The sequence below is a fragment of the Dermacentor variabilis genome, chromosome 2 (assembly GCF_050947875.1).
Source record: "Dermacentor variabilis isolate Ectoservices chromosome 2, ASM5094787v1, whole genome shotgun sequence".
NCBI classification, from domain to species: Eukaryota; Metazoa; Arthropoda; class Arachnida; order Ixodida; family Ixodidae; genus Dermacentor; species Dermacentor variabilis.
Window position 1 is genome coordinate 58847627 of NC_134569.1, and position 24804 is coordinate 58872430.

General features: G+C 46.5%; 1 protein-coding gene across 5 annotated transcripts in view; it reads right to left on the reverse strand.

Moving 5' to 3' along the window:
* Positions 1 to 3216: 3216 nt before the first annotated feature.
* Positions 3217 to 24804, reverse strand: part of LOC142571933 (cytochrome P450 1A1-like) — a 28861-nt gene continuing 7273 nt past the window's right edge. For 4 of the 5 annotated variants that reach the window (XM_075680663.1, XM_075680664.1, XM_075680661.1 and 1 more), the window contains exons 3-10: positions 19633 to 19809; positions 18003 to 18096; positions 13444 to 13599; positions 9960 to 10168; positions 8060 to 8185; positions 6380 to 6484; positions 5823 to 5954; positions 3217 to 3592 (exon numbers count right to left, since the gene is read on the reverse strand). In XM_075680663.1, coding sequence (XP_075536778.1) covers positions 3240 to 3592; positions 5823 to 5954; positions 6380 to 6484; positions 8060 to 8185; positions 9960 to 10168; positions 13444 to 13599; positions 18003 to 18096; positions 19633 to 19809 — 1352 coding nt within the window. In that variant the 3' untranslated portion in view covers positions 3217 to 3239. The remainder of the gene's footprint in view (positions 3593 to 5822; positions 5955 to 6379; positions 6485 to 8059; positions 8186 to 9959; positions 10169 to 13443; positions 13600 to 18002; positions 18097 to 19632; positions 19810 to 24804) is intronic. The other variant, XM_075680665.1, reaches the window with a different exon arrangement.

A 24804-nucleotide genomic window follows, 5' to 3' on the forward strand; every position in this document is an offset into this window, starting at 1 on the left:
GTACTTTTCGGCATCTTTCTTTGATTGACGTTCTTCTTACGCTGTTGTCACAGCCTTGATCTACTTAGATTTAGGTGCACGTTAAATGATCCCAGGTGGTCCAAATTTCCGGATTCGAAACCTCCTAATACGAAAGGCCACAAAGTTCGCCCTAGGACTGGCGACAACCGCCTCCGCTGACCGATTGTTTCGCATGGGAGTTCACAACTCCTGGGAAGAACTCGTGGAAGCGCACATCATCAACCAGATCGAGAGGCTCAATCTCACAACCACAGGTAGAGCAGTCCTCCGACGCACAGGATACGTAACCAACCTAGAACACGATGGCGAACGTAAGGAAAAGATCACGTCGAAGCTGCGAGAATGTCTACAAGTTCTTCAGGTACCTCGGAACATGCATCCAGAACATCATCGAGGCAGGCGGCTCGCCAGGGTAAACGCCATCAGACACAAGCACTGTAATGACCTGCCGGCGCGCTACGTGGACGCAGCCAAGTATCCGGGCCGAAATTCCTTCACCATCGGCGTCACAGACTACAGGGTACGACACTGGCGTTGGCGACAATTCTCGCCAAATGCGCCGACACAGCTGAGGAGGCCGTTATAGCACTCGTCACCCTTACAAGCGAGGATGCCACAGTGGTCTTCACCGACTCTCAAACAGCGGCACGTAACTACATGAAGGGCAGGATCTCCATCAAAGCGATCAACATACTGAAACCGGGCGACACTCCTCCCCCTTACACCTGCATCATGTGGGTTCCGGAACACGAGGGACTCGAGGGCAATGAAGCGGCACACACCGCGTCCCGCGGAAGCGTCAACCGGGCCTCCCCGCGCGAGATTCTAGGCATGTCCACCCACACAAATCAGCGGAGGAAACAGAAACAATACCGCTAACTTATCAAGCACTACTGCAGCACTATCGGCTTGGACGCAGGGTATACCCTCCACCACATCCAAAACTAACGAGAAACGAACGCACCGACTACATGCGACTCCAGAGCAATACCTTTACCCATATAGCTTACCGCATCATTTCCACCCGACGCTATACAGCTACATCTGTTCACACTGCAACGGGCCAGACACCCTGGCGCACCTCCCACTGCAATGCAAGAACACTCCAGCAAGCATCACAGCGACTCAACTAGCAGCAGCAGACGCAGACCCAAACCTCCTCGCTGAAACTTGGGAGGCTGCGATCTCTAAGCCGGACCTGGTCGACCAGCGCGAACTCGCCGCCCGGGCCCGGAGGGCGATCTAAGCCCTCCGGGCTTAGATCCTGGAATAAGGGACCCTCCCACCTCGACTGACAAGTTACTGCTTCAAATAAAGGCTTTATTCTCTCTCTCTCTCTCTCTCTCTCTCTCTCTCTCTCTCTCTCTCTCTCTCCCATCACTACGTGTGCCTCATAATCATATCGTGGTTTTGGCACGTAAAACACCATAATTTAATTTTTAACAGCCTTGATTTGCCGGAGCCAGCCTTTTTTGGGCAACTCATGGCAGTACCGGTGCTCTTGTAATGTGTTCATATCATAGCAGGAATTGCTCACTTATAACGCAACGAGAATCAGAAAGAATTTAGAGGTGGCACACCGTGGGCATGGACACATCCTTTCGTAATTTTTAGGATTTAACGGTGCCGTATTCTATATCCGGCCACACGAAAACATAGTATGACATCGCTAACATAGCACTTGTCTGCATTGTATTCCGAGCTGTAGGAGCGCCTCGACGGCTTGTACAACCTTGCTTTTTTTTTGTTTACAAGCAACACTACCTAGCTAGAACTTGTAAGCATAGAAGTAATTTTTTGTAGAAGAAAGTTCTTGAAATGACACATGCACTGCAATACTGATCTAGCACTGTAAGTTATTATTGAGTGAAACGTGATCTACAAGCTTCACTAATGGTTGAAAAATTTCCATTCTATCAAAACACAGTGAAATAGTGTTAGGCGCATGCACGAGTAACGATTGTTTCACAGACCAAAGCTGGAAAACTTCACGGAACGCATCGAGTGAAATGTCGATGAAATTACACTCAGACATTGTTTAGTCTTTCATAGCCCGCGTAAAGATTTTCGAATCTTGCTCCACGCAGGGAGTAAAAATGAGTGACATGTTGACAAACCGGCTCACCGCTAATATTCCCAAAAGGTAGTGCACACACCTCAGTGATCCACATGGACGACATTTAGGTCTGCCTAGCTACAGCTATTCACGCTTCATGTTTCTTAATGTGAATTTTTTTTTCGTTGTTGAGGCCGGCGCAAAATACGCTGTCGGCATCAACAAGCTCTAGCCAGATGTGACTGGAGGTTTGAGAACGCAGGTGATATAGATCCCACTACGTGAACAATATGAAACTAGGCGCTTTTCCAGCCACAAGGATATTTCTGGCTTGGAACAGTGTAATTTCAAAAAGGAAAGCACGTGTCTAGGTCATGTGAGCATCTGGCACATGCATGGAGCAGCCAAGTGAGTCACTTACCGAAAGCACATTTCTGAAAAAGCAGGTGGGCTCTGTCAGCCTGGCTCTACAGTCTGGCACATAGCACATCGTCATACAAAAGAAAACAAGCGCTATTTTGTAAATTCAATGGCTGCTAGTGGACAAAAAACTCGCACGAAATCTTTTTTAATGTGATGCAATAGCGTACTTTGCCCTTTCCTGCGTCCCAGCCATTCGGAACCTCGCATCTCCACAAGTTTGTCAAGGATGCCCAACAAATTGGGCCAGTAGATTAAAGTCGCCATAGGCAGCTTTCACTGGCTGAAGATCGCCACGAGATCACAAGCGCATCAAAATTAAAGTAGATCTTAGCCACGGTTGTGCACATGTGACCGACTAACGCAGCCGTTACATACTGTGCAATGAATCAAATTATTTTTTTATTGTCGGATTCCACGTTTCAAAGCAACAGTGGGGCTCAGAAACCCACAGTCGTGGAGAAGTCCAGGTTAATCTTGACCATCCGAGGCTCATTACCGCGACTTAAATCTAACAACAGGTGTGTTTTAACAGTTAATTCTCATCGAAACGTGGTCGACATCCCGCGACATCCTGCTAAGCAGCAGAACGCCATAGCTATTGAGCCACCGTTGCGGCCAACGGGGCAACGTGACAGCTCCAACGTGGTTTAATGCACTTGCAACAATAAGTGGTCAGCAAAATATGCTAATATATATTAAAGAAAACGGCTGCATCGTTGGAATATTATGCACAGCGCCTTTAATGACTTCTGGTGAGCGTGATAGTCTGTTTGGCAGGCAGCAGAAATATGTTAGAGCCGAGGCCACGAGCGTCCACGTTGGGTGGTTTTTCGCCTGCACTGACGCTTAGCCGCTGCAAGAGCCGCACGAGGATGTAGAACATGTCCACGTGCGCCAGCTTCTCCCCAGGACACGTTCGTGGTCCCATGCCGAATGTAACGAGAGGCAAGGGGTCTCGGCGGAGGTTTCCTGTGACGGGGTCCAGAAAGCGCTCCGGCAGGAACTTTTCTGGCTCGTTCCAAAGCTTAGGATCGTGGTTCACGCCGTACGCATTGAACATTATGCCCGTGTCCTTTGGTATCTCCAGCTCTCCTGCATGTAACCAATGTATGACAAAATAAGGTTTCAAGCCGAACACGCTTGTTGCTGTTTTCTGAAGGGTTTCTTCCGCCTACTAAGAAGAACAACATAAAAGTTTGATAAGTAGGCCACTGAGGTCAGCCTGAGGCATAGATTACTTTGAGTAGCTACTCTGCGCCGGTGAGAGGGGAAGGGGAAAAGAAAGAGGAACAAGACAGATGATGACGAGGCTAGACAGAAAAGGGGACAGGAATAACATGAAGGTCTACTTTAGGATCTGAGCAGGCAATAGACAGATGGGCCGAGAACGGTAAATTTAAAACTAATCATAATGTGCTAATATGAAGCAGCCTTCTAAAGCCTAACATAATGGTTAATATGACACAGGGGTCATGAACCATAGGTGGTTTTCTGTGGCTTTATTTAAAGAGGGATCATGTACGTACGCTGAAAGTCTTGTGCACCTACAAGTCAAATTCAAAAATATTTTTCTTCGTAAGACTACTTTACCCTAGGCAAAGCCCTTATCCGAACGTCTTCACTGTCCCTGTTAACCAATGTCTGTCCCTAGGAATGTCTAAAGCTAAATATCTGCTGCGGGTAAATGGGGTCACTTTCAGAAATATTGATGTAGCGCTTGTTCCTTGCTCCTCGCGTACTTAATGCGCCCTTCTAGCGCTGAATAATTAATGATATCCGAGCTGAAGAAGATCCCGGAGAGTGTCCCAAAATGCGGCAATTTCAGCCGTAGAACATTTATCTTGTCCTTGTAACAGCAACTGGACTGTTGAGCAACTACAGTCGCTATAACAACAGCTGTAAAGAAATATTAGTTTCGCCGATATTGCTAAGCCACGACGCGATAGCTGGCACAATATTATGCCTTATCTCTTTCACGTTTTCGTGTGGTATTGACTAGAGCAAATATTGGCCGATGCGCACAAGAATCTCTTTTCGAGAAGAAAAAAAGTAGTTAATACGTTAATCTAAGTTAATCTAATTTAATATGTCGCAATTTCATACGTCGATTATACGTCGCAGTTTGCATAGTCTCTGACGTAGTAAGATGTGTAATATAGGGGCTGAAAGCCCGACATTTATAACGTCAGTTGTCCTGGAGTTGCCAGCCTATGCACGAAGTGCCTTTGCTACTTGAGAGCAGCCACCACATTTAATGGCGGTGTTGAATACATGCGATAGGTATGTTGGGCATTCTGTGTTCCTCAGTAGGTGTTTTTTTCTATATTTTGCTTGTGCCTTTTTACATTTCAATCTTCAATGTACTAAGTATCAAAAAAGAAAAGAAGTGCCTGAGAAAATTTTGAATCATTGCAGCCATTCAGGAGAACTTAATTTCCACAGATTGAAAAATTATTTGAACACTTCTGAGAGCTCAAAATTTTCTAGAGTTTGTCTTTATCGCGGTATTTGTTCTGTTTATGTGTCAGTGCGAAATGCATCATGACAGAAAATAAAGGAAGAAAAAAACAAACACTCCAGCTCTACGTGAGGGTTCATGGAGTAAGGAATCCTCCCACCTAGGGTGAACCGGGTCCTGACTCGGATTACGTGTTTCAGAAAATAAAAGTGTAGTTCTCTCTCTCTCTCTCTCTCTCCGTGAGGCCTACAAAGAAAAACCGGAACCGTCACACTAAAGCGAGGGAGAAAGTTTTAAACTTCTACATTCTTTATTCTGTGCGTGCGTGCGTGCGTGCGTGCGTGCGCATGTGTGTGTGTGTGTGTGTGTGTGTGTGTGTGTGTGTGTGTGTGTGTGTGTGTGTGTGTGTGTGTGTGTGTGTGTGTGTGTGTTTGTGTGTGTCGTGGTTATTGTAAACACATAGTCACGTATGCTACTGAATAGTTAGGCGAAATGCAAAAAAAGAAAAAAAAAGAAGCGAAGTGGCAGCGAGGTAAACATTCCACTGCTAATTTGTTGGTCCATATAGTTCGAACTCCCTTGGTGCTTTGTCGATTCTCACAAAGTACGTTGGAAATGCTGCACCGACAAGGGGAAGACGTCAAAACCACTACAGCAGCGAGTCCAACGGCTATCGCTAAAGAAAAAAAAACAAGACGTCAGACATCGCTGCCGCTACAAAGGAACCGACGACGGCAAGGTAGACCTCACTACAGTAAGCAAAATATAATACTTTAAAAATGCTGCCATTATGAATTTTCATTGTTCCGTATTTCGACTATGGCGTTTACGTTGCTGTGAAGAAATTATACTGCATGCCCTCACCGATCTTAGTGTCCGTCATGGTGTTGTGCGGTATGCCGAAGGGAGCTACAGGGAAGCATCGAAGCGTCTCCATCAAGCAAGCTACGGTGAAAGGCATCTTCTCCCTATCTTTGTAGACAGGTGGTGTGTTTCCTGGAAAAGTGGCCAAAGTGACACACCCACGTTAGCGCGCAGCATTCCTTCCTGACATTCCTGGAAGCAGTGCTACTGCATATAATTCATTCAGCAACAAATATTCAGACTACGAAGAATGTTGCATGGTAACCATTATAAATTCGATGACAGTGAAAAAAAATAAACTCTCAGTTAAAAACACGCAATGGGCAGCAATCTTTCTCTCTCTTTGTACATTAACCGATAACATTCCCTCGAACAAAGCAACAGAGACAACAAAGCGCTACTATTGTTTGAAATTTTTCAAATCATTCTACAATACTCGTGGTGTCATGAAAAGATTATTAAAGCATTGAAATCAGTGAAGCATGGATGTACATAACTAATATTGCTCTGCACAAATAAAAAAGAGAAGACGTCGTGAGTATAGCGAATGTTCTTACCGATGTTGTCCTCGATTTCTTGTTTAATCTTTTCTTGAATCCACGGCTCTTTAGCCATCATAAGAAATAGCCACTGAAGTTCTCCGGCCGAAGTATCGGTTGCAGCTGCAGCAGATAATGTTTTTTCGTAAAGAATCATTACAAAATGGTCAACACAATTTTGCTCAAATCTATAACAGTATATCACGAGAGTCCTGAAGAGGCTCTTGCCTTTGTAGAGAGTCTTTCACAGCGGAACGCAAACGCAAAAAAAAAAGTGCCCGAAGAACATTTCAGTCGAATATCTGTCTCTTGAACCTTGGCATAGGAAATTTTGTCAAACTACGTAGAGACAAGGTTCTCCTGTAACTCTTTAACCTGGCTAAGAACTCAAATGTTACCTGTTTACACTGCACAATCTCCGACTTTTGAATAATTTCCGGAAAAAAAAAATGGTTATCAAAGTTATCACGAAGACATTCCAAATGTGCCTGGCCAACGTTAGCAAAAAAAAGACAGCCAACATTCTTGTCTCGCTGCATTTTAAAAGTCAACTACACAAGAGTAAACTGCAAGACGCAGCGAAATAAGAAAGCCAGCTTAACGCTAGAACGAAAGCTCGCCCATTTAATCTTGTCCTTATGCAAGCGTTAAGCTAACCTGGCTATGTACGGCCTACTGCGACAAGCACTTTCGCGATACTGGTTATAATGTGTAAATGAGTTGTACACACCATTGAAACAATCTTGGCAAGTGCGCAGGGCTGGCGATTGTAAAATATTCTTATTGCCAGCCTCTAAGCAGCAGCTAAGCAGATGACGCGTGCACTTGGTGGTGAGAGGCCGTGACGTATGTCCCAGCACGTCGCCTCCGAGATCTTTCACCGCGCCACGGGAAGCTGTAGGCAACACCTGATCTCCGAGGTCATGCCGCGGAGCCGCACATAGAGTTTCATGCAATAGCCAGAGGGCAGAGGGAACTGGGGCGCTAGTGTCTACGGGAACTGCAAGCCGGGCAGTTCAGCCAGCATGGGAGTGATGGGTAAATACATGGATTTGCCTAAACGTCATCCTTCTGGCTTTAAATGGCTTGTGGCTTCGTAAAGTGATCATTTTTAAGAAAGTGCTGCGTTATAGAAAATTAAACAAACATTATTAAAATTATCGAATGGCAGAATTCGAACACAGCATCGAAGCCCGATGTTGAAACCACTACGCCAAGAACACATGCACAAGTGGAACCACTGCAATCAGAAGCGATTGTGCGTGCTTGCAGAGTCTTATTACGTTCTGCATTAAGAACGCTATAAATTTATCTGAAATTTACTCCAGTTTAGGCCCAGATAAAGCGTAATAAATGAAGTCAAAAGAACGTCTTAAGCTTCAAGCACGAAGATCAGATATATCCATGTACTACCCATCATTCCCTGGTGCCTGAACGATCGCAGCGCCAGAGTTGCCTCTAGTAACTGTAGGAAATTCCGTGGAGCCGCGCATTTTTGGCCATGTGACACGTTCTGCGAGTGGTAATGGCGGTATTCCTTTCAGTTCCCATGCCGCGAACGGCTATTCTCGCGAGCATTTTGCAAAGCTTCCTATATTTACATTATCTTAAACCACGCTTTTTACGCAGGCACATTTTCTTTTATTTGGCCTTTAAGGGAGAACGCAAGCGGATGGAGAAAACAACAAGTATACGAACCTCCAAATATATCTACAAGTACCTGGACCATGTTGCCTTTGGTAAGATATTCGGCGTCACCCTTTTCTTCCCGTATAGCATCTTCACGAGCGGACAACATGGCGTGAGTGAAGTTCTCTGTTTTGCCTGCAAAAAATATTGTACCTTTGATTACACAGTGATGAGTAGATATCGTGATGCAAAATAATAATAATAATAATAATAATAATAATAATAATAATAATAATAATAATAATAATAATAATTACATACCCAGCACCTGCAAACGTATCCCAGGAACTTCTCTGTTAAGCAAGACGTGCTCGTCGTAAGAAGCAGGAAGAAGCAGCACTTCCCGCATAAAATTTCTGTTTCCATTAGGCGACATCATCAGACAGAGATTCATGATAAGGACTTTCACACTAAATGCGCTAAGCGGAGCAGACATGTTTTGCAGCCGCGGAATGCCTGCTTCAAATATTACACTGTACATGTACCTAAACAATAGGATGTGCAGTCGCTGGTTACATTGTTTTGCATCCGTAGCCGAGCTTCTTTCGTTCTCGCATGAATTAGTTGTCGTTTCGTCCCACCTGACAACCTGTTTGTGCTGTTTGCTTCATCTCGATGTTTTTTTCTTAAATATTGTCATATTGATCGCACCTCTCAAACGCGGTTAAAGGTACCCCGACACCCCTCGTCGGCAGAGCAATTTTTTATTCATTTTTTTTATCATGTTAAACGCATTGAATACAGTCGGATGCAGCAAGCGAAACGCTCGAGGTTCTACGTCACTGAGGAGTAGCCGCTCCGGGCCTCGCTGTCTCCTGAGCCAGTGCACGCCATGCTCCCGTGTTTCATTCTCAGACCGGGATTGTGTTCAGTTCAACGGATAAGCTTCCCCTCTGTGAGACAAATATGGATTGGCTTTGCAGCTCCACGCTACGTATTGGTGTACGCGTTTTTTTTTACGTGTGAATGTGTCTTTCTCTTTTCTTTTCTTCGCCCTGAAAGTAAGATACGATTGTCACCGCTGTAGTGTTCGGCGTCAGAAATGCGCTTCTCTTTCACACCGTGTTGGGGAAGGAGCACACTGACCTGGAGAAGGCGGAGAGACGCAAGAATACACGACACTCGCTGCATCTGTGTCTCTCCGCTTTGTCCTGGTCAGTGCGCTGCTTCTCCATGGTTCGATAGTTAACCAACAGCTCGCCCAACTTTCCACATTACTGTGCTTATCCAGGCGTAAATGTTTACGAGAAAAGCCAGAAAGGAGTGTAATGTCAAAAAAAAAAGTATTCCAGAGTCACGCTATTAGATTTGGTGAACTTCTTGATTTATTTTAAGTGCATGCGAATATCTCGAGTGCATTTCTGAGCAAACTTTAGCTTCGTGTCACGGCAGGTGCGTACGTTAGTAATATACCTGCATTTGTAGTGTCTGTGCTGGTGCTTGTAGGGCAAGCAGCACTGTTCGAGCGGTCATGCTAGTTTCACAGGTACTATAGGGGGGATACTAACAAGTATTCTTATTGGCGCCGCTTGACTTTCTAGACATAAGCCTTGCTGTGCCACCTCCTTTCCTGTCATTCCCATTTGTAGAATGGGAACCCTGTCAAAGCACTTACTATCTCGCAAGTAGCCTTGAGGCAAGCCATCCTTCCTAAGTGCGTCAAGTGTAAACCTTCTAGCAATATTGTACTCCACGGATTTATAATCCACGAGAAGTCTATAATAGCGTCACAATAAATCTACTCTGTATATGCACATGAAAAGTACGTCGTACGGCACAATATCGACAACGCGAGCAGGCTTTGTCGTAAGTGTACCTGTGAAGTGAGAGACCCTTGATTACTGCGTGCCTTCTTGTCTAGAGGTGGCGGAAAAGCGGCTGGGAATTTAGTGCGCGCGCTTTTACGTACCTGGTGCATAAGTGGCTTCGGCGGCGCTGAATAACTTGCTTAAGAACTCGAAGGACTCGTGAAAGATGCGTTCGATGGCTTTTTCTCTGCGCCGGTACAGTAGTCCTAGCCAGGGCGCGACATCGCTTGGCAATCCATCAGGAGCGATCTCAAAGTACTTGCGGTTGATTTCTTCCATACGCTTTACATCCTTTTTTGCTTCCTCCACCCTGCGCAGAGAATCCAGCTTCGTCATGCGTCACCAGTTGGCTGCGTAAGGCGCCGCTGCTATAATTTACATATAGAATGTACTCTATACTAGTTGGTGAACGCGCGTAGATGTCAAGGTTCTAAATTTCTAGATTGGCAGATTGCTAGACTAACACAATGCTTAACTCAATAAACACTCAACTTTACCGTACATTCATTTCAATAAAGCGCCGCACAACTATTTGGGGAAATGTTTGGGCCTGTAGGCGACGCGGCTATTACCAATTCCATCAATAAGATGTTATTCTAAACGAGAAAGGGAAAAATTATTTAATGGATTTTGGGGACATTTGCCTGGAGATACGCTTAGCACGCTACCGCAGATGGCAAGGGCGATGCATGGGGCAGTATTCAATTCAATAGGAGCGCTGATGACGCAATCATTATTATCGATTGATTCGTCATGGCCATTCCTTCTTCCTTTCTTCCACTATTATGTTTCTGTCTTCCGTTTTCTGAAGAGCAGAAAGGCGTTGTGCCCCTTCCGATGGCAGTTGCCAGCCTGCTCCTTGCCTTTCCTCTCTTCCCTTTCTACTGTGTATATGTTGTCGCCCGAAATAATAATAAATAATACTTACTGAATGACGCGACAGCCGGTCAGCTGAAGTAACAGAAAGATTTCTTGACCGCTTGCAAAATGCAAGCTGTCAAGTGAGTTTTGAGTCGAATTGTGCAGAATCCCACTGAATAAGTTGTAAAAAAAACTAAATTGTGGAGTTTTACGTGCCAAAACCACTTCCTGATTATGAGGCACGCCGTAGTGGAGGACTCCGGAGATTTAGACCACCTGGGGTTCATTAACGTGCACCTAAATCTAAGTACACGGGTGTTTTCGCCACCATCGAAATGCGGCCGCCGTGGCCGGGATTCGATCCCGCGACCTCGTGCTCTGCAGCCCAACACCATAGCCACTGAGCAACCACGGCGGGTTGAGTAAGTTTTGTAGCGCAGAGGCTATCAAAGGTTGTTTACTGCTTCTCTCTCGCCGTAGGACTAAAACCAGATCCAAGCACAGGCCTGCGTTGCAGTGACGCCGACGTTATATAGAAAAGGAATTTTACGCAAGTTTATGTCGGCATGATGTGCTTTTCGTTTAGTAGTTATCGAACATTGTTTCTGAAAGCAACAGCTTTCGGAAGCTGAGCAAACGCCAGTTATTAGTAGCACATATCCCGGTACTGCAAAAAGAAAAGATCTCCGCATCATCCCTACTTGAGAGTAACACCAAACTCTAAGATATACTTAGGAATCTTTAATGTTCACTTGATTATGTAATCTAAATTTATGTTTGTATCTTAATTTTGGCGGCATAGAGGCCCCCATGAAGCTTTTCCGCGTCTTTTCTTCCCTACCTCATCATGCATGCTTAATTCAATCATCATCATCATCATCAGCCTGGTTACGCCCACTGCAGGGCAAAGGCCTCTCCCATACTTCTCCAACTACCCCGGTCATGTACTAATTATGGCCATGTTGTCCCTGCAAACTTCTTAATGTCATCCGCCCACCTAACTTTCAGCCGCCCTCTGCTACGCTTCCCTTCCCTTGGAATCCAGTCCGTAACCCTTAATGACCATCGGTTACCTTCCCTCCTCATTACATGTCCTGCCCATCACGCCCATTTATTTTTCTTGATTTGAGCTAAGATGTCATTAACCCGCATTTGTTCCCTCACCCAATCTGCTCTTTTCTTATCCCTTAACGTTACACCCGTCATTCTTCTTTCCATAGCTCGTTGCGTCGTCCTCAATTTAAGCAGAACCCTTTTCGTAAGCCTCCAGGTTTCCGCCCCATACGTGAGTACTGGTAAGACACAGCTGTTATACACTTTTCCCTTGAGGGGTAGTGGCAACCTGCTGTTCATGATTTGAGAATGCCTGCCAAATGCACCCCAGCCCAATCTTATTCTTCTGGTTATTTCAGTCTCATGATCCATATCCGCGGTCACTACCTGCCCTAAGTAGATGTATTCCCTTACCACTTCCAGTGCATCGCTACCTATCGTAAACTGCTGTTCTCTTCCGAGACTGTTAAACATTACTTTAGTTTTCTGCAGAATAATTTTCAGACCCACCCTTCTGCTTTGCCTCTCCAGGTCAGTGAGCATGCATTGCAATTGGTCTCCTGAGTTACTAAGCAAGGCAATATCATCAGCGAATCGCAAGTTGGTAAGGTATTCTCTATCAACTTTTATCCCCAATTCTTCGCACTCCAGGTCTCGAATACCTCCTGTAAACACGCTGTGAATAGCGCTGGAGAGATCGTATCTCCATGTCTAACGCCTTTCTTTATTGGGATTTTGTTGCTTTCTTTATAGAGGACTACGGTGGCTGTGGAGGCGCTATAGACATCTTTCAGTATATTTATATATGGCTCATCTACACCCTGATTCCGTAATGCCTCCATGACTGCTGAGGTTTGGACTGAGTCAAACGCTTTTTCGTAATAGATGAAAGCTATATATAAGAGTTGGTTATATTCCGCACATTTCTCTATCACCTGATTGATAGTGTGAATATGGTGTATTGTTGAGTAGCCTTTGCGGATTCCTGCCTGGTCCTTTGGTTGACAGAAGTCTAAGGTGTTCCTGGTTCTATTTGCGATTACCTTAGTAAATACTTCGTAAATACCTTAGCAACTTGCGATCCGCTGATGATATTGCCTTGCTTAGTAACTCAGGAGACCAATTGCAATGCATGCTTAAGTCAATAAAGTAAGCATAATATCGACTCGCATACTTGTTTATCTTCATAGGGTGACCACCTTCCACCGGCTAACAAATGTTGAAAGTTATCGCTTAGCACAAGACGCGCCTTTCTTTATCGGAAATTTCTCAGATGTTGTCACTGGTTCTATTTGTGTTTTATGGTATGGCTATGTTTTCGCCGAGCCTTGCGTGATCAGACAGCGTGCGCGAGGCGAATAGCGGTGTACATTCTAGCTCTTACGCTATGATAGTCAAGGGGATTGGGGGGGGGGGGGGAGTACGCCATATAGTGGGGGCCGGCGCCAGATTAATCTTGACCTCTCGGGATCCTTTAACGTGCACTTAATGTGTGATGCACAAGCGTTTGTGCATTCTGCCCCCATCAGAATGCAGCCGCCGCAGCCAGGATTGAAGCTGGCACTGATTGCAGGCACCTTGAGCTCTGAGGCCGAACGCCATAGACACTGGGTTACCCGGGCGGCTCTAGAAAGTGTTAAAGAAAACGCAATGACCAAGAAGCCTCCGTACGTTGTTCCGTAGACCGACACTGTTATGAGGGTGAAGAGGATGTGTAGAAACGGCTCCCTCGATTCGACAAGTTGCGGGCCCTCTTTCAGGGAGTCCACGTAGGAGTCGACCACGTCCATGCAGAGCTTCTCGAGGGGCTCGCTCACGGCGTACTTCCTGTGAATAATCAAACAAAAAAGAAGTAAAGTGCAAAATACTTATGCGCGTGGGAAGGCACAATTCGCACTCTGCGACGGTCATGGCGAAATGTGTTTCATGAATTGCTTTGATGATTTCAAACAATGCACACAGACGAGGAATGTATTTTTTTTCGCTTACGCTCACTGTGTCGAGATCTGGAGTGCAAAGAAAAGTTCGGCAGCATGATACACTCCTGTAACACGTGAAGGCGAAAGCCTGCTGCACACGCGGTACTACATTACAGGGACTGACAATTGGCCAAAATTTGTTGTGAGACGTTTATGGAAATGAAGTGACCTTAATTTAAAGTGATATAGAGTCTAGCGCGCTGCTCGCGATTTAAGTAGTAAATATAAGTTTAAATAGGCCGAGAAAGTCTCAAAAACCAGTAAGTGGCGAGGCCTGGCGGCGATATCATGGTACTTCGGATGTAGTCTATGAGATTACTGTACGTAAGTCGGTTGTGATTATATACAACCTAAGTATTGCTCAAAATTACAGTTGCTATATTATTAGACACTTGCCCTTTATCCTACGAGTTGTTAGGAAGCTGGTCTTGCTGCTGTTGTGTGGTGTGTGTGTTGTGTTGTGTTGTGTTGTGTTATGCGACTACAGCAAAGCGCAGGACGATTTCACACGCTGCTGTATCGGCCAATAACTGGAAACGAAGGACGCAGGTGGGTTCCGCGAAGAAGGGACGCCGGAGACACTTACGCGTGGAAAGAAATCGTATTAGTGGTTGCGCCGTAGAGGCATCAGATCTGCACACGCGTTCAGAACAAAAGGGAAGACGGTCCGAGCATGAGGTGAGAGTTCGGGGAAACGAGTGTGAAGGTAAAAGGTAGGGAGTGCTTGAGGTCGCCGCCACCGCTAATGCCCATGCCTTGTGATATCGGCGGCACCTTTACGACCAGTTAGCCGGCCACGACCGATGGATGCATTTCGGTGCGGCCCGTATTGGGTCCCAATTGTGGTGTTTGGATTTCAAGCGAACCGGCCCACAGCTGCATGAGGGACCGAGTTTTCTTAGTACTGGCAGGGCAGCCCACTGTCCCACAGACATAGCGTCAATGAGCCGTGGTTTCGTGGAAACACTCTCGCCGCTTGCATGACGGCCCCTTGCAGGAGAGAAGGAGAGGACATCAAGGCGGATACTCGGAGCCTAACGTAGGGAAGAGAGAGATGACACGTGTCTTTTGAGCAAACCTATCCCATGGCGTGTTGTAAAGTGTGCTACTGTTTCCACCAATGCCGTGTGCGGCACGAAGGTTGTTGTGCTATTGGTTGCTATGGGGTGAACTCACATGCGTGATTGGCTGATTTGTAACTCTTTGTGCAACTGAGGGTTAAAAAATCGTTTTTGGTTGTGCGCGTAAGAGCGGAGTTTGAGGCTTGAACTCGAACAGACGCCTCGGCGTTTGAATAAAGCGTTTCTTTGCCGAACGGCTCTTCCTTCGCGCTGCCACCGTGCACTCGGGTCATCGACGGGTGCCGACTTCAGACCTTAAGCACCTTCCCTCCTTAAAGTGAAGCTGGAGGGTTTTCTAGAAAAAAATTGGTGAAGAGCTGTACGTAATGGTTTTAAAGCCTCCGAATTCGTATATCGCATCAATATTGAGCGAAAGAAAGCACTAACAGATTTTATTTCGACGAAAATTGCAGCAGCAGACTTGGGGCCGCTCGCGCGCCCCGTTTCCACCTGTGATTGGTCGGGCGTCTTGTGACTTCAGCAATGGTGTTCGTCCAGACCGACTGCTGCGGCTACACATGAAGCAAGGTGCAAGGTGGTTTGGCGCTGTTCTTTTGTTGAGACGGTAATGGTAAATTAGTAACGGTAACGGTGATGGTAAATTTCGAAAGCTTGCGTTTCTCTCGGCGTTGCCCCCTACATGTACGAGCCGATTGCGAGGAGCCGGCCTCTCGAAGAAGCAAAAGATGCTGGTAGCAAGCAGTGCTTTGGATGCGAACGAAAGCGAAGTCTCAGCATATCCTCGTGGTAGAAATGTTCTTTGGAGAGTGTGCGTTTTTGCAAAGCTGCATTCATAGATCCAATGAGTTCGTTTCGGGTCAAACAACTGTACTATTATGTTCCTGCATGCCTCGTCGTGGAACGTAAGCGGGGATGCGATTGCGGGCATTTGTGCGCGGCTCCAAAGCTGTCGGCAATCTACACAGACGGTTTACATGCGGGAATAGTTTTCCGTCTCTTGCAGCACCTTCATCTCTTGCAGCCCCTTCATCAGCGCGTCCTCCGGCGAATTGCGTCGGCGACGTGAGACGGCCGGCTTCTCTCTGTGCGGGAGAGAAGGGGGAGCGCAGCGTCCTGGCGTGCGCCGGCTTTGAAACACATGCAAACTTTACACTTGCACTGCGTTATGGTAGGTGCATGTAGGCTGTTTCACAACACACGTGCGAATAGAAAATGAATGGCGTTTGCGACGCAACCTGCGTCAAGGGTGGCAGATAAACATGCACCTTCATTCCGTTCAGCGTGCTAACACGATGGAGCTAGCATTAAATCAAAATCCAGGTTTGGTCGAGTTCGCGTATTCATAAGGTCTTCCAAGACCAGTTACCATCCGTCCGCCCGCACCCGTCCCGTGTTTGTGTGTTCGTCGCCCTGACCTTCTCGCGCTGCGTTTAGAAAACCTACTAGCAGCAAGTCGTATTCTCACTCATTTACGCATTATTGATAAACTCCGGTAGTAATCGTCGTCGCGGAAGTGGTTAGAGCAGTGCACTGTTGTTCTTGAGCACTTGAAATTCTTGCGATTCACATCAGCCTCCTACTTAGCTGAAAGCTTCTTGTCTTGCGGGAAGTAATGGAACATCGGAACGTCGCCACGGCCGCTGGTGTTCGTGCAACCGTAGGCTGCACAGAATGCCGGCATGATCGGCCCCCCACTTCAATTGATGCTGCGCACATCAACTACCACTCTACATACGCACAAACAAAGGAATGCAGCGTCGAGCGAAGCAGATTATGACGGCACGCACGCAGAAACACGCACGGCCAGGCACGGTCGCAGAGACTGCGAAGGAACGGAGCACCAGTGCTGACGTAACTACACCACGGTTTCCGGTCTCCACTCGCATCGTCAGCGCCAGCAGCAGCGCGCGCCGCTCGACGGGGGGCGGAGCGACAGCGCAATTTTACCCGACGATTACGTCGCTCCTAAGTCAAAGGTCCTCCACAAAAGTTTACCTGCATGGTTTATAAGGTTCCCGCATCCGTATATGAGCGTTTTTTTGAATTCGACAGACAACTAATGTTGAAGCTACCATATGATAAAGGGAAAGGAAATTAACTCTATGCTTCGAAAATCAAAAGCAAACGCGTGGCTACGGTAACACGCTGAATCGCAAATCCCGTGTAAAAGCGCTGTTTCGTTTTCGATTGGTTTGGTTTCATTTTGTCTGGTTAAATACCAAAGCAGTTGGACAGGAAACCACGAAAACACGCAGCTGCCATTACATAAATACTTTAACACTACGGAACACATGAATCGCAGGAAGATCGACTTCATAAGCAAAATAATACCGTTTTACAATTACGGTCGCACTAATGCTGGCGTATAATCGCTATATCGCCGTTTTCAGCATGCTTCCTGTGAACGACTACATCTTCACTGCAGATCGAAAAATTTTTATAAAAAATGTTCTGCGGCGTTTTCCGCGTCACCAATTCATGAGTAGACACTCTGACCGGTAAGCTTTCGATTGCATTAAAAGAAATAGGTACCATGAAAATTGGTTGAGCGGAGCAACAAGTTGGGCTTGTTGGTTAAACATAGTGGAAGGCTACAGCGCGCGAAACAACAGTTGTCAGTCCGTTTAAGTTTTACGATCGGAGGGGTCAGCCCTCTTGCAAGACATAAGGAGCCACAGTGTGGTGCCTTAAACGTGTGGCGCTGAAGGTCGACCTCCTCAATGACACTACCTAAATGTTATTTCGTTCCTTCTTTCTTTTTTTCCTTTGTTCATTCTTTATTTCGTTTGTTCATTCATATTCAGCCATCTTTGTTTGCTTACGGACGTAGATATTTTTGTTTCACTGGGCTAGGCGCAGCTTTCTTCGGGTAAGAGCCATCGCAACGAGCTGCTTCAGGCTTTCTCCTTAACATAGATTCGTTCAGCACAATATAGTTTAGAAGAGAACACACGCGTAAAGGGAATTTATTCTTCCCGAGGGTTCAATCGTGAAGTAAAATAAGATCATTAAAGTAACGGGCGCACCAGTGGATTACATTGAACAGATTCTGATATGTCGTGTCCCGCAGGTAGTTAAATTATGCCCAGCACATGTGGCAAGAATGTCCTGTGACTATGGTGGTCCATAAATGTCACGGAAGCGTCAGTTGTGGTCGATGATTACAAACCTTACAGCTAGAAGGGCCACCTTTCGAAGTGCTTTCCAACGTGGGTTGTAATCCTCGAACATGATATCGTGATTTCCTTGGTTCTGCAGGGCACCTGAATTTGAAAATAAAATGTTAAAAAAGCGAACCTTTTATATGCCCATACATAGCAAGCTCTAAATCATGCATTGGAAGCAGACCTCTTAATCAGATTATTCGGATGTCGCCATAACGCATTGTGTCATTCGTTTTGCTACATAAGTGTAATACTGCTTCATAAATGTTTCTCAGCAAATTTTATCGTGTTCATGAACCAGGCATCGAAACGAAATCGAAATGAATATAATGTTTCATTCCCTTAATTAAAGGGCTTGTATCAATGCAATAATGTTGTGTGAGTTTCTCGACAACTTTATCAATGCCAGTCGCTGAAAAAGCTAAGAGTACAGGCACGTTCTTTTATTTTGCAAAATATGTCCTGTCGTGCTGCAAGAGGTAGGCGTCAGATATATTATTGCCAGTTTTGTGTTTTTCTATCGATAATCAGGTGGCGCTAAACATACAGTGTATATTTGCACAATACTACTGATGGTTAAAAGAAGGCGCTAGTTCTGGCGATTTTATAAGCAAATGTTTAATGCGAAAGCATTATATGCCCCATAAGGCGGGAAATCCGCTGAGCGTCCAGTGTTCACATCCGATGGTACCGACATTCACATGACCAAGTGATGACGTCACGTACCCGGCGCTGGACCTGCTGCGGTTCGCACAGCGAAATCCCACGGTGTACAGTCACGGCATTGAACGGGCGCCGTGGCCCACACAAAAGAAATGACACTGCCAAATTTGACAATTGAGCCACGTTAGAAACGTACCGACGTGGCCCACTCCCAAATTGACTTTGCCCAATTCAAGCACATGACCAAGTGAAAGGTATCGCGCGGAAGAGTGTTACTGCTTCCGCATTCCATACGCGTAAGGAGACTGAAGTGGCTCTGCAACTTTTTGAGATGTGATGTGATGCATGTGCCAGTTGTCCTTTAGCGCGCTAGTTGAAAGAAGGAAGTATACTTGTGTTTGGTGACCTATCGGTGACCTATTGGATGACATCGATCTTTTGCATTGGGGGACCCTGGTTTGAATTCCGCAATCCAACCTGTTGCTTTTTTTTTTCTCAAGAGGCATGAAACTAGTCAAAATGGAAACCTACCGCAATGGCCCTCATACGGGGAAAAGAATGCTTCGTATTTAAAACGACCAAAACAACTTTGTGTTTGATTATCCCCAGAAGACACTAAGTTTCAGCGTGACATGCTGCTGCAATTAACTTTTTCAATGAGTCATTTAATTACTGGTTGCATCTGGAATTAGGACCGTGTATCCTCGCAGTTGACATTCAAACGAAATGCTGGAGCCGGCACTCCTGATACTTGTGGTGCATCACTGACAAAAGTAGGAACACGTATAAGATCAGTCAGCATAACACAGCATCTACAAGGTCGCGTAGCGCTTGTAGGATTAAGGTAGAACCATAAATCAATAAGATAAAATAAAGAAGCGTATAACGAAACGGCACTGAAAGAAGTCTGGAGTACAGCGATGAGGTACTTGAGGAAAGATTGCATGCCAACTCAGTCTACTGAAGGCTCACCCATCTTAGTTGGAAAGCGCCCTGCGAACTCATGCCGGTGGTCGAGAAAGGCCTCGCGAATGACATCGTAGCTGTTTAGAAAAACCATGGGCCTGTGGGACATCCACAGGGTGAAGACGTCTCCGTACACCTTGGACCATTCGCTAGCCTTGGTCGGCAAGCTCACTTTGCGAAGACCTGGAAAAGGGGGGTTGTTATGTTCGCCCTATTTAGTGACTACTGAGCTATGCCTTTTATTTATTTCTCACCTATTATTTGCGTTTCGTTCTTATGCCATGATGCTACTCCTGCATTTAATCATAGTGTGCACTCAGCTGTACTAGGTTACTCAGCGGTTATATTTTTATTTTCTCCTGGATTTGTTTTAATTAGTTCATTATGGGGTTTTACGTGCCAAAACCACTTTATGATTATGAGGCACGCCATAGTGGAGGACTCCAGAAATTTCCACCACCTGGGGTTCTTTAACGTGCACCTAAGTCTAAGTACACGGGTGTTTTCGCATTTCGCCCCCATAGAAATGCGGCCTCCGTGGCCGGGATTCGATCCCGCGATCTGGATTTCTTTTGTTGTTTTTGCTGTTTTTATATATATGTGCCGTGTAACTCTGGTATTGTGTACTAGGTACAGATGCACCTGCTTCGACTAATTTTTCTGCGGCGAGTTATTCACACCTCTCCTCGTAACGTCTATCCAGGAACATCAATATTTTAAATATATAACACAATTGAATAAGGTACACGTTAGGCTTACGTGGAAGATTCTTCTACAGAAAGCGCAAAGAGCAATTAAAAGCGAGGGTCAACATGCGGAGTTATCACTTATCGACTAGCACGTGCAGAATATGACAGCACTTAATACTTCGTGACGCCGTTCCACTACGTAGATATATCAACTTTCCTGGATTGAATGTAATGACGAGATGATGTAGCGTTGGGTGAGTTGGTAATCGTCAGAATTGAATGTGTCGGACGCCGAACAAGTTTGGGATGTTTCTTTTTCCGCCCCCAACATATTCAGTTTCGTAATCTGTTACACTTGCAGTTTCATCCATTACATTGCGACCCAGCAGAATGACGGTTACGCCATGAAGGTAAGCTCTTTGCAAGATAGAAGCGAGCGAACACGACAAAGAACAAGAAGACCAACTGTGCCGACGCGACAGCGAAAACATCGCGCACTTTGCCCTCTACTTGGCACATTTTGCTCCGAAAGACGATCGAAGAAAAAGACAGAGAGTCAAAGAGACTCACACGAAATGAGATGGAGCTCAAAGAGTGAAACTGATTTTCCAAGCCTGAAGCCTTCTCCGGGAATCCAGGACACAGTGGTGCCATCGCGCAGTGGACCGGCTAAAACAGTGCAATCAATGAACAGAGGCCCCGTAGACGAGAAGACTGCTGAACAACCGGAACAGCGAAGTTATGTGTCTGTACTGCAGCGACCCCAATCGCGTTGCGATGAAAACACACCACAGGAGGACTGTCAGCAGGTGCTACGTGCTCTCTTCAAGGCCTTGCGATCACACATAGAGAAGATGCCGGCGAGCTCGATGAAGGAGATGCTCGAAGTAGTCCTGGCTCTCGAGTCAGTGATTCTCAGCTCCGCCTCTTTTTAAAGCACCTGTCAATATGGATGCGGTCAGGACACAATGTTCACCATCTCGTCCACAGGTGCCACTTATTATGCAATGGAACTGTGCGGGTCTTGCGTGCCATTTACCTGAACTGTCGCTTTTATTGCGTAACATGCCTGTGCCGATATTGGCCCTGTCCGAGGCTGGTCTTCCAAGTTCCAGATCAAGTGCTGGTTATGTCGCACATGGAAACCAAAGTATTCCGACATTTCCGAACGGAAGCGCCAAGCTATATGTGAGACGTGAAATCCCACATTACGTTCTCCCAGTGCAAGACCTTTGCAGCAGTGCTTTGGAAGTCACTGCTGTACAAGTACGGCTGGGAAACCGAAGCCTCAGCGTGGCCTCCGTGTATGTGAGCTCTCGCCTGAAGGTCACGATGCGAGAAATTATAAGAGACCTCTGCAGCCGCTGCCCAGCTCCTAGGATTATATACGGCGACTTCAACGCGCACCATACTCTCTGGGGCGACAAGGCGACTGATGCACGTGGAAAGCAAATTGTTAGTGCTTTAAACACCGAGGGACTATGCGTGGCAAATGACAAACAGCCAACGTTTTTTCGACCACCGGCCTCTTACAGTGTCATTGACTTGACGTTACACTCAACGGACATCCTCGCATCGTCAACGACTAGTAAAGATAGAATGGGCAGTGATCATTTTCCTGTCTTCGTTAACATTGTTGGATATAGAACCAACGGCCGAAGATCCTGTCCGGTGACGCATTGGGATACGTACAGGGACGGCCTAAGCGAATCATCTGGAGACCTGTTCGCGGACATGCTACGTAGCAAGAGATTGGCTACCGCTGAGCTGAAGCTACCCGACCACTTCCCCGCTCCGGATCTAAAGCTAAAAAATCTATGCGCTGCCCGTAGAAGAGCGGAACGGAGGCTGATGAGGACGAAGGGCGACCCACCAATGAAGACTATATTCAACAGGATTAACGCAGTAATTCGAAGTTATACAAGGAAACTAAGAAGAGATCAATGGACATCATTTTGTGCAAGCCTATCGGTCTTCACACCAGTTCCACGGATATGGTGGGTCGTTAATAACCTTGCTGGAAACTTTCGACCAAACAAGCCATTTGAAGCCCTAGCATTGAAGTTAGGCAAGACACTCACTTGTCTTGCGAATGCCTTCGCTGAAATATACTCTTCCGGAAGGTCAGCTGGCACAACCAACCAGCCCCCGCCGCTATCGTCGTCTCTAATGGATGCTCCTTTCACAATCAGAGAGCTGGAACTAGCTATGAGCAGCCTCCGACGTCGCTGTGCGGTGGGACCTGACCTTATCAGTGATCAGATGCTGACTAACCTACCGGTTGAGAGACGGCGTGATTTGCTGGCATTTTTTAACCAAATCTGGGCCAGTGGGGCTATCCCACATTTATGGAAGGTAGCATGGGTGGTACCGGTTCTGAAGCCTGGAAAGAACCCTGCAGCTCTGGACTCATACAGACCGGTATCACTGACCTCATGTGCAGCGAAGCTAATGGAGAAGATGGCGTGCACAAGACTCACTTGGTATGTCGAGCAGGGTCGAAAACTACCATCGTGCATGACTGCGTTTCGGCAGCGTCTAAGCGCTCAAGACAATGTGCTGGACCTGCTAAGCCACATAGAACATTACAGTGCGGATGGCCTGTCTACACTTGCTGTTTTCATGGATGTTTCTAAGGCTTACGACTACGTGTCTCAAAGAGCCATCATCAGCCAGTTGCAAGTTATAGGCGTCACGGGTCATCTCTTGCACTTCATACATACGTTCCTCAATGATCGTCGCATCAGAGTTCGTCTTGGCGACACATTGAGCGATGAAATACGTATATTTCGCGGTGTGCCACAGGGAAGTGTTTTATCTCCCTTATTATTTAACATTGCCATGAGTACCCTCCCAAGAGTACTAAATCATCGAACACCAGTGAAGATATCTATATATGCCGATGATATCTGCATATGGGTCTCCGGCTACCAGCATCGCCGCCTCGCACGAATAGCCCAGGGAGCAGTAAAAGCCATTCAGGGCCACTTGGCAACGATTGGATTATCGCTATCAGCAGAGAAATCATCATTCGTACTATTTCCTGGAGTGAAAAGAAAATCTACACGCTTGACGCTGAATTTGGACGGATACCAGATTCGACAAGTCACCAACGTCCGATTTCTGGGCGTTACCTTAGACCACACGCTACCCTGGCGCCGCGGCGTTGACCACGTTGTGGCGTCATCGTCACCCAGGCTACATGTGCTCAAGCGAGTCGCTGGCATACGCTGGGGCAACCACCCGACGTCGATGCTAGGACTACATACAGCGTTGGTTACCAGTCGAATCCTGTATCAGCTACCTCTGATGTCACCCTCAGACAGCCAATACGAGCGCTTAGAAGCCATCCACAGAAAAGGTATCCGACTTTGCCTTGGAGTCCCTCAGCCAGCGTCAAACAAGAAAGTGCTCTACGAAGCTGAGTCACGCCCTCTACGACTCCAGGCTTCCCAGGCTCTGATGATCCAGCTCCTACGATTGAGTGAGTCTACGCCCGGTAGAGCCCTCTTACGACGTATAGGTAACAGGCCGCGCTCACATTTTTATGCAGCATTGAACACGCTTCGCGTATTAGGATTGCGCTGCTCGAGACAGAGGGAAAGGATAGAACCACCCTGGACATTCGAGGACATCACATGCAACTTAAGTGTACCACGATTGCAATCAAAGAGCTGCATTCCATCTGCAGAAGCGAAGTCATTAGTCCTGGAACACCTGAACACGATTTACCCGAATCACCTACAAGTATACACAGATGGCTCTGTCAAGGCAGACGAAGACCGCTGTGCAGCTGCAGTCTATATTCCCTCTCTAAGATATACGTGGTCTGGCCGTCTGGACTGTATAGCCTCGTCGACAGTTGTGGAAGGCGTAGCAATAGCTTCTGCGCTGCGCAAACTAAAGACTTTGCCTCCGCAGAATGTGGTTGTCCTTACGGACTCGAAGGCCGCATTGCAACAAATACACCGTGGTTTGCCATCCCTCAAGTTCCCACGCAAATCACTAGCCATCGTGAAAGAACTCAATAACAAAGGCTTCACAGTAAAGTTTCAGTGGATTCCTTCCCACATTGGCATCTCAGGAAACGAAAAAGCTGATGCGCTTGCATACGCAGCACTCTATCAACCTCCCAAAATCAAGGCTCCAAAGAGTAATCAAGTGCAAAAATCTGACATTCGAAATCACTTTGCGTCGCTTTGGGTTCCACCGCATATGCCCTGCGTAACCAAGAGATTGCACCGAGAGGAAGCCACACTTCTATATCGAATAAGGACAGGATCTGCTAATACACCGGCCTGGTTATTTAAAACGGGGCGAATCAATTCTCCGAACTGTACGGCATGCAACGAGACAGGAGACATTGAGCACTTTTTGTGGTCCTGCCAGCAATTCCAAGATGAAAGAGACACTCTCCTGAAAATTCTGCAAAACAAGGACCTTCCGCATGCGCGCCTGCAAGACCTTATATTTCCCGAGGGATCAGTTA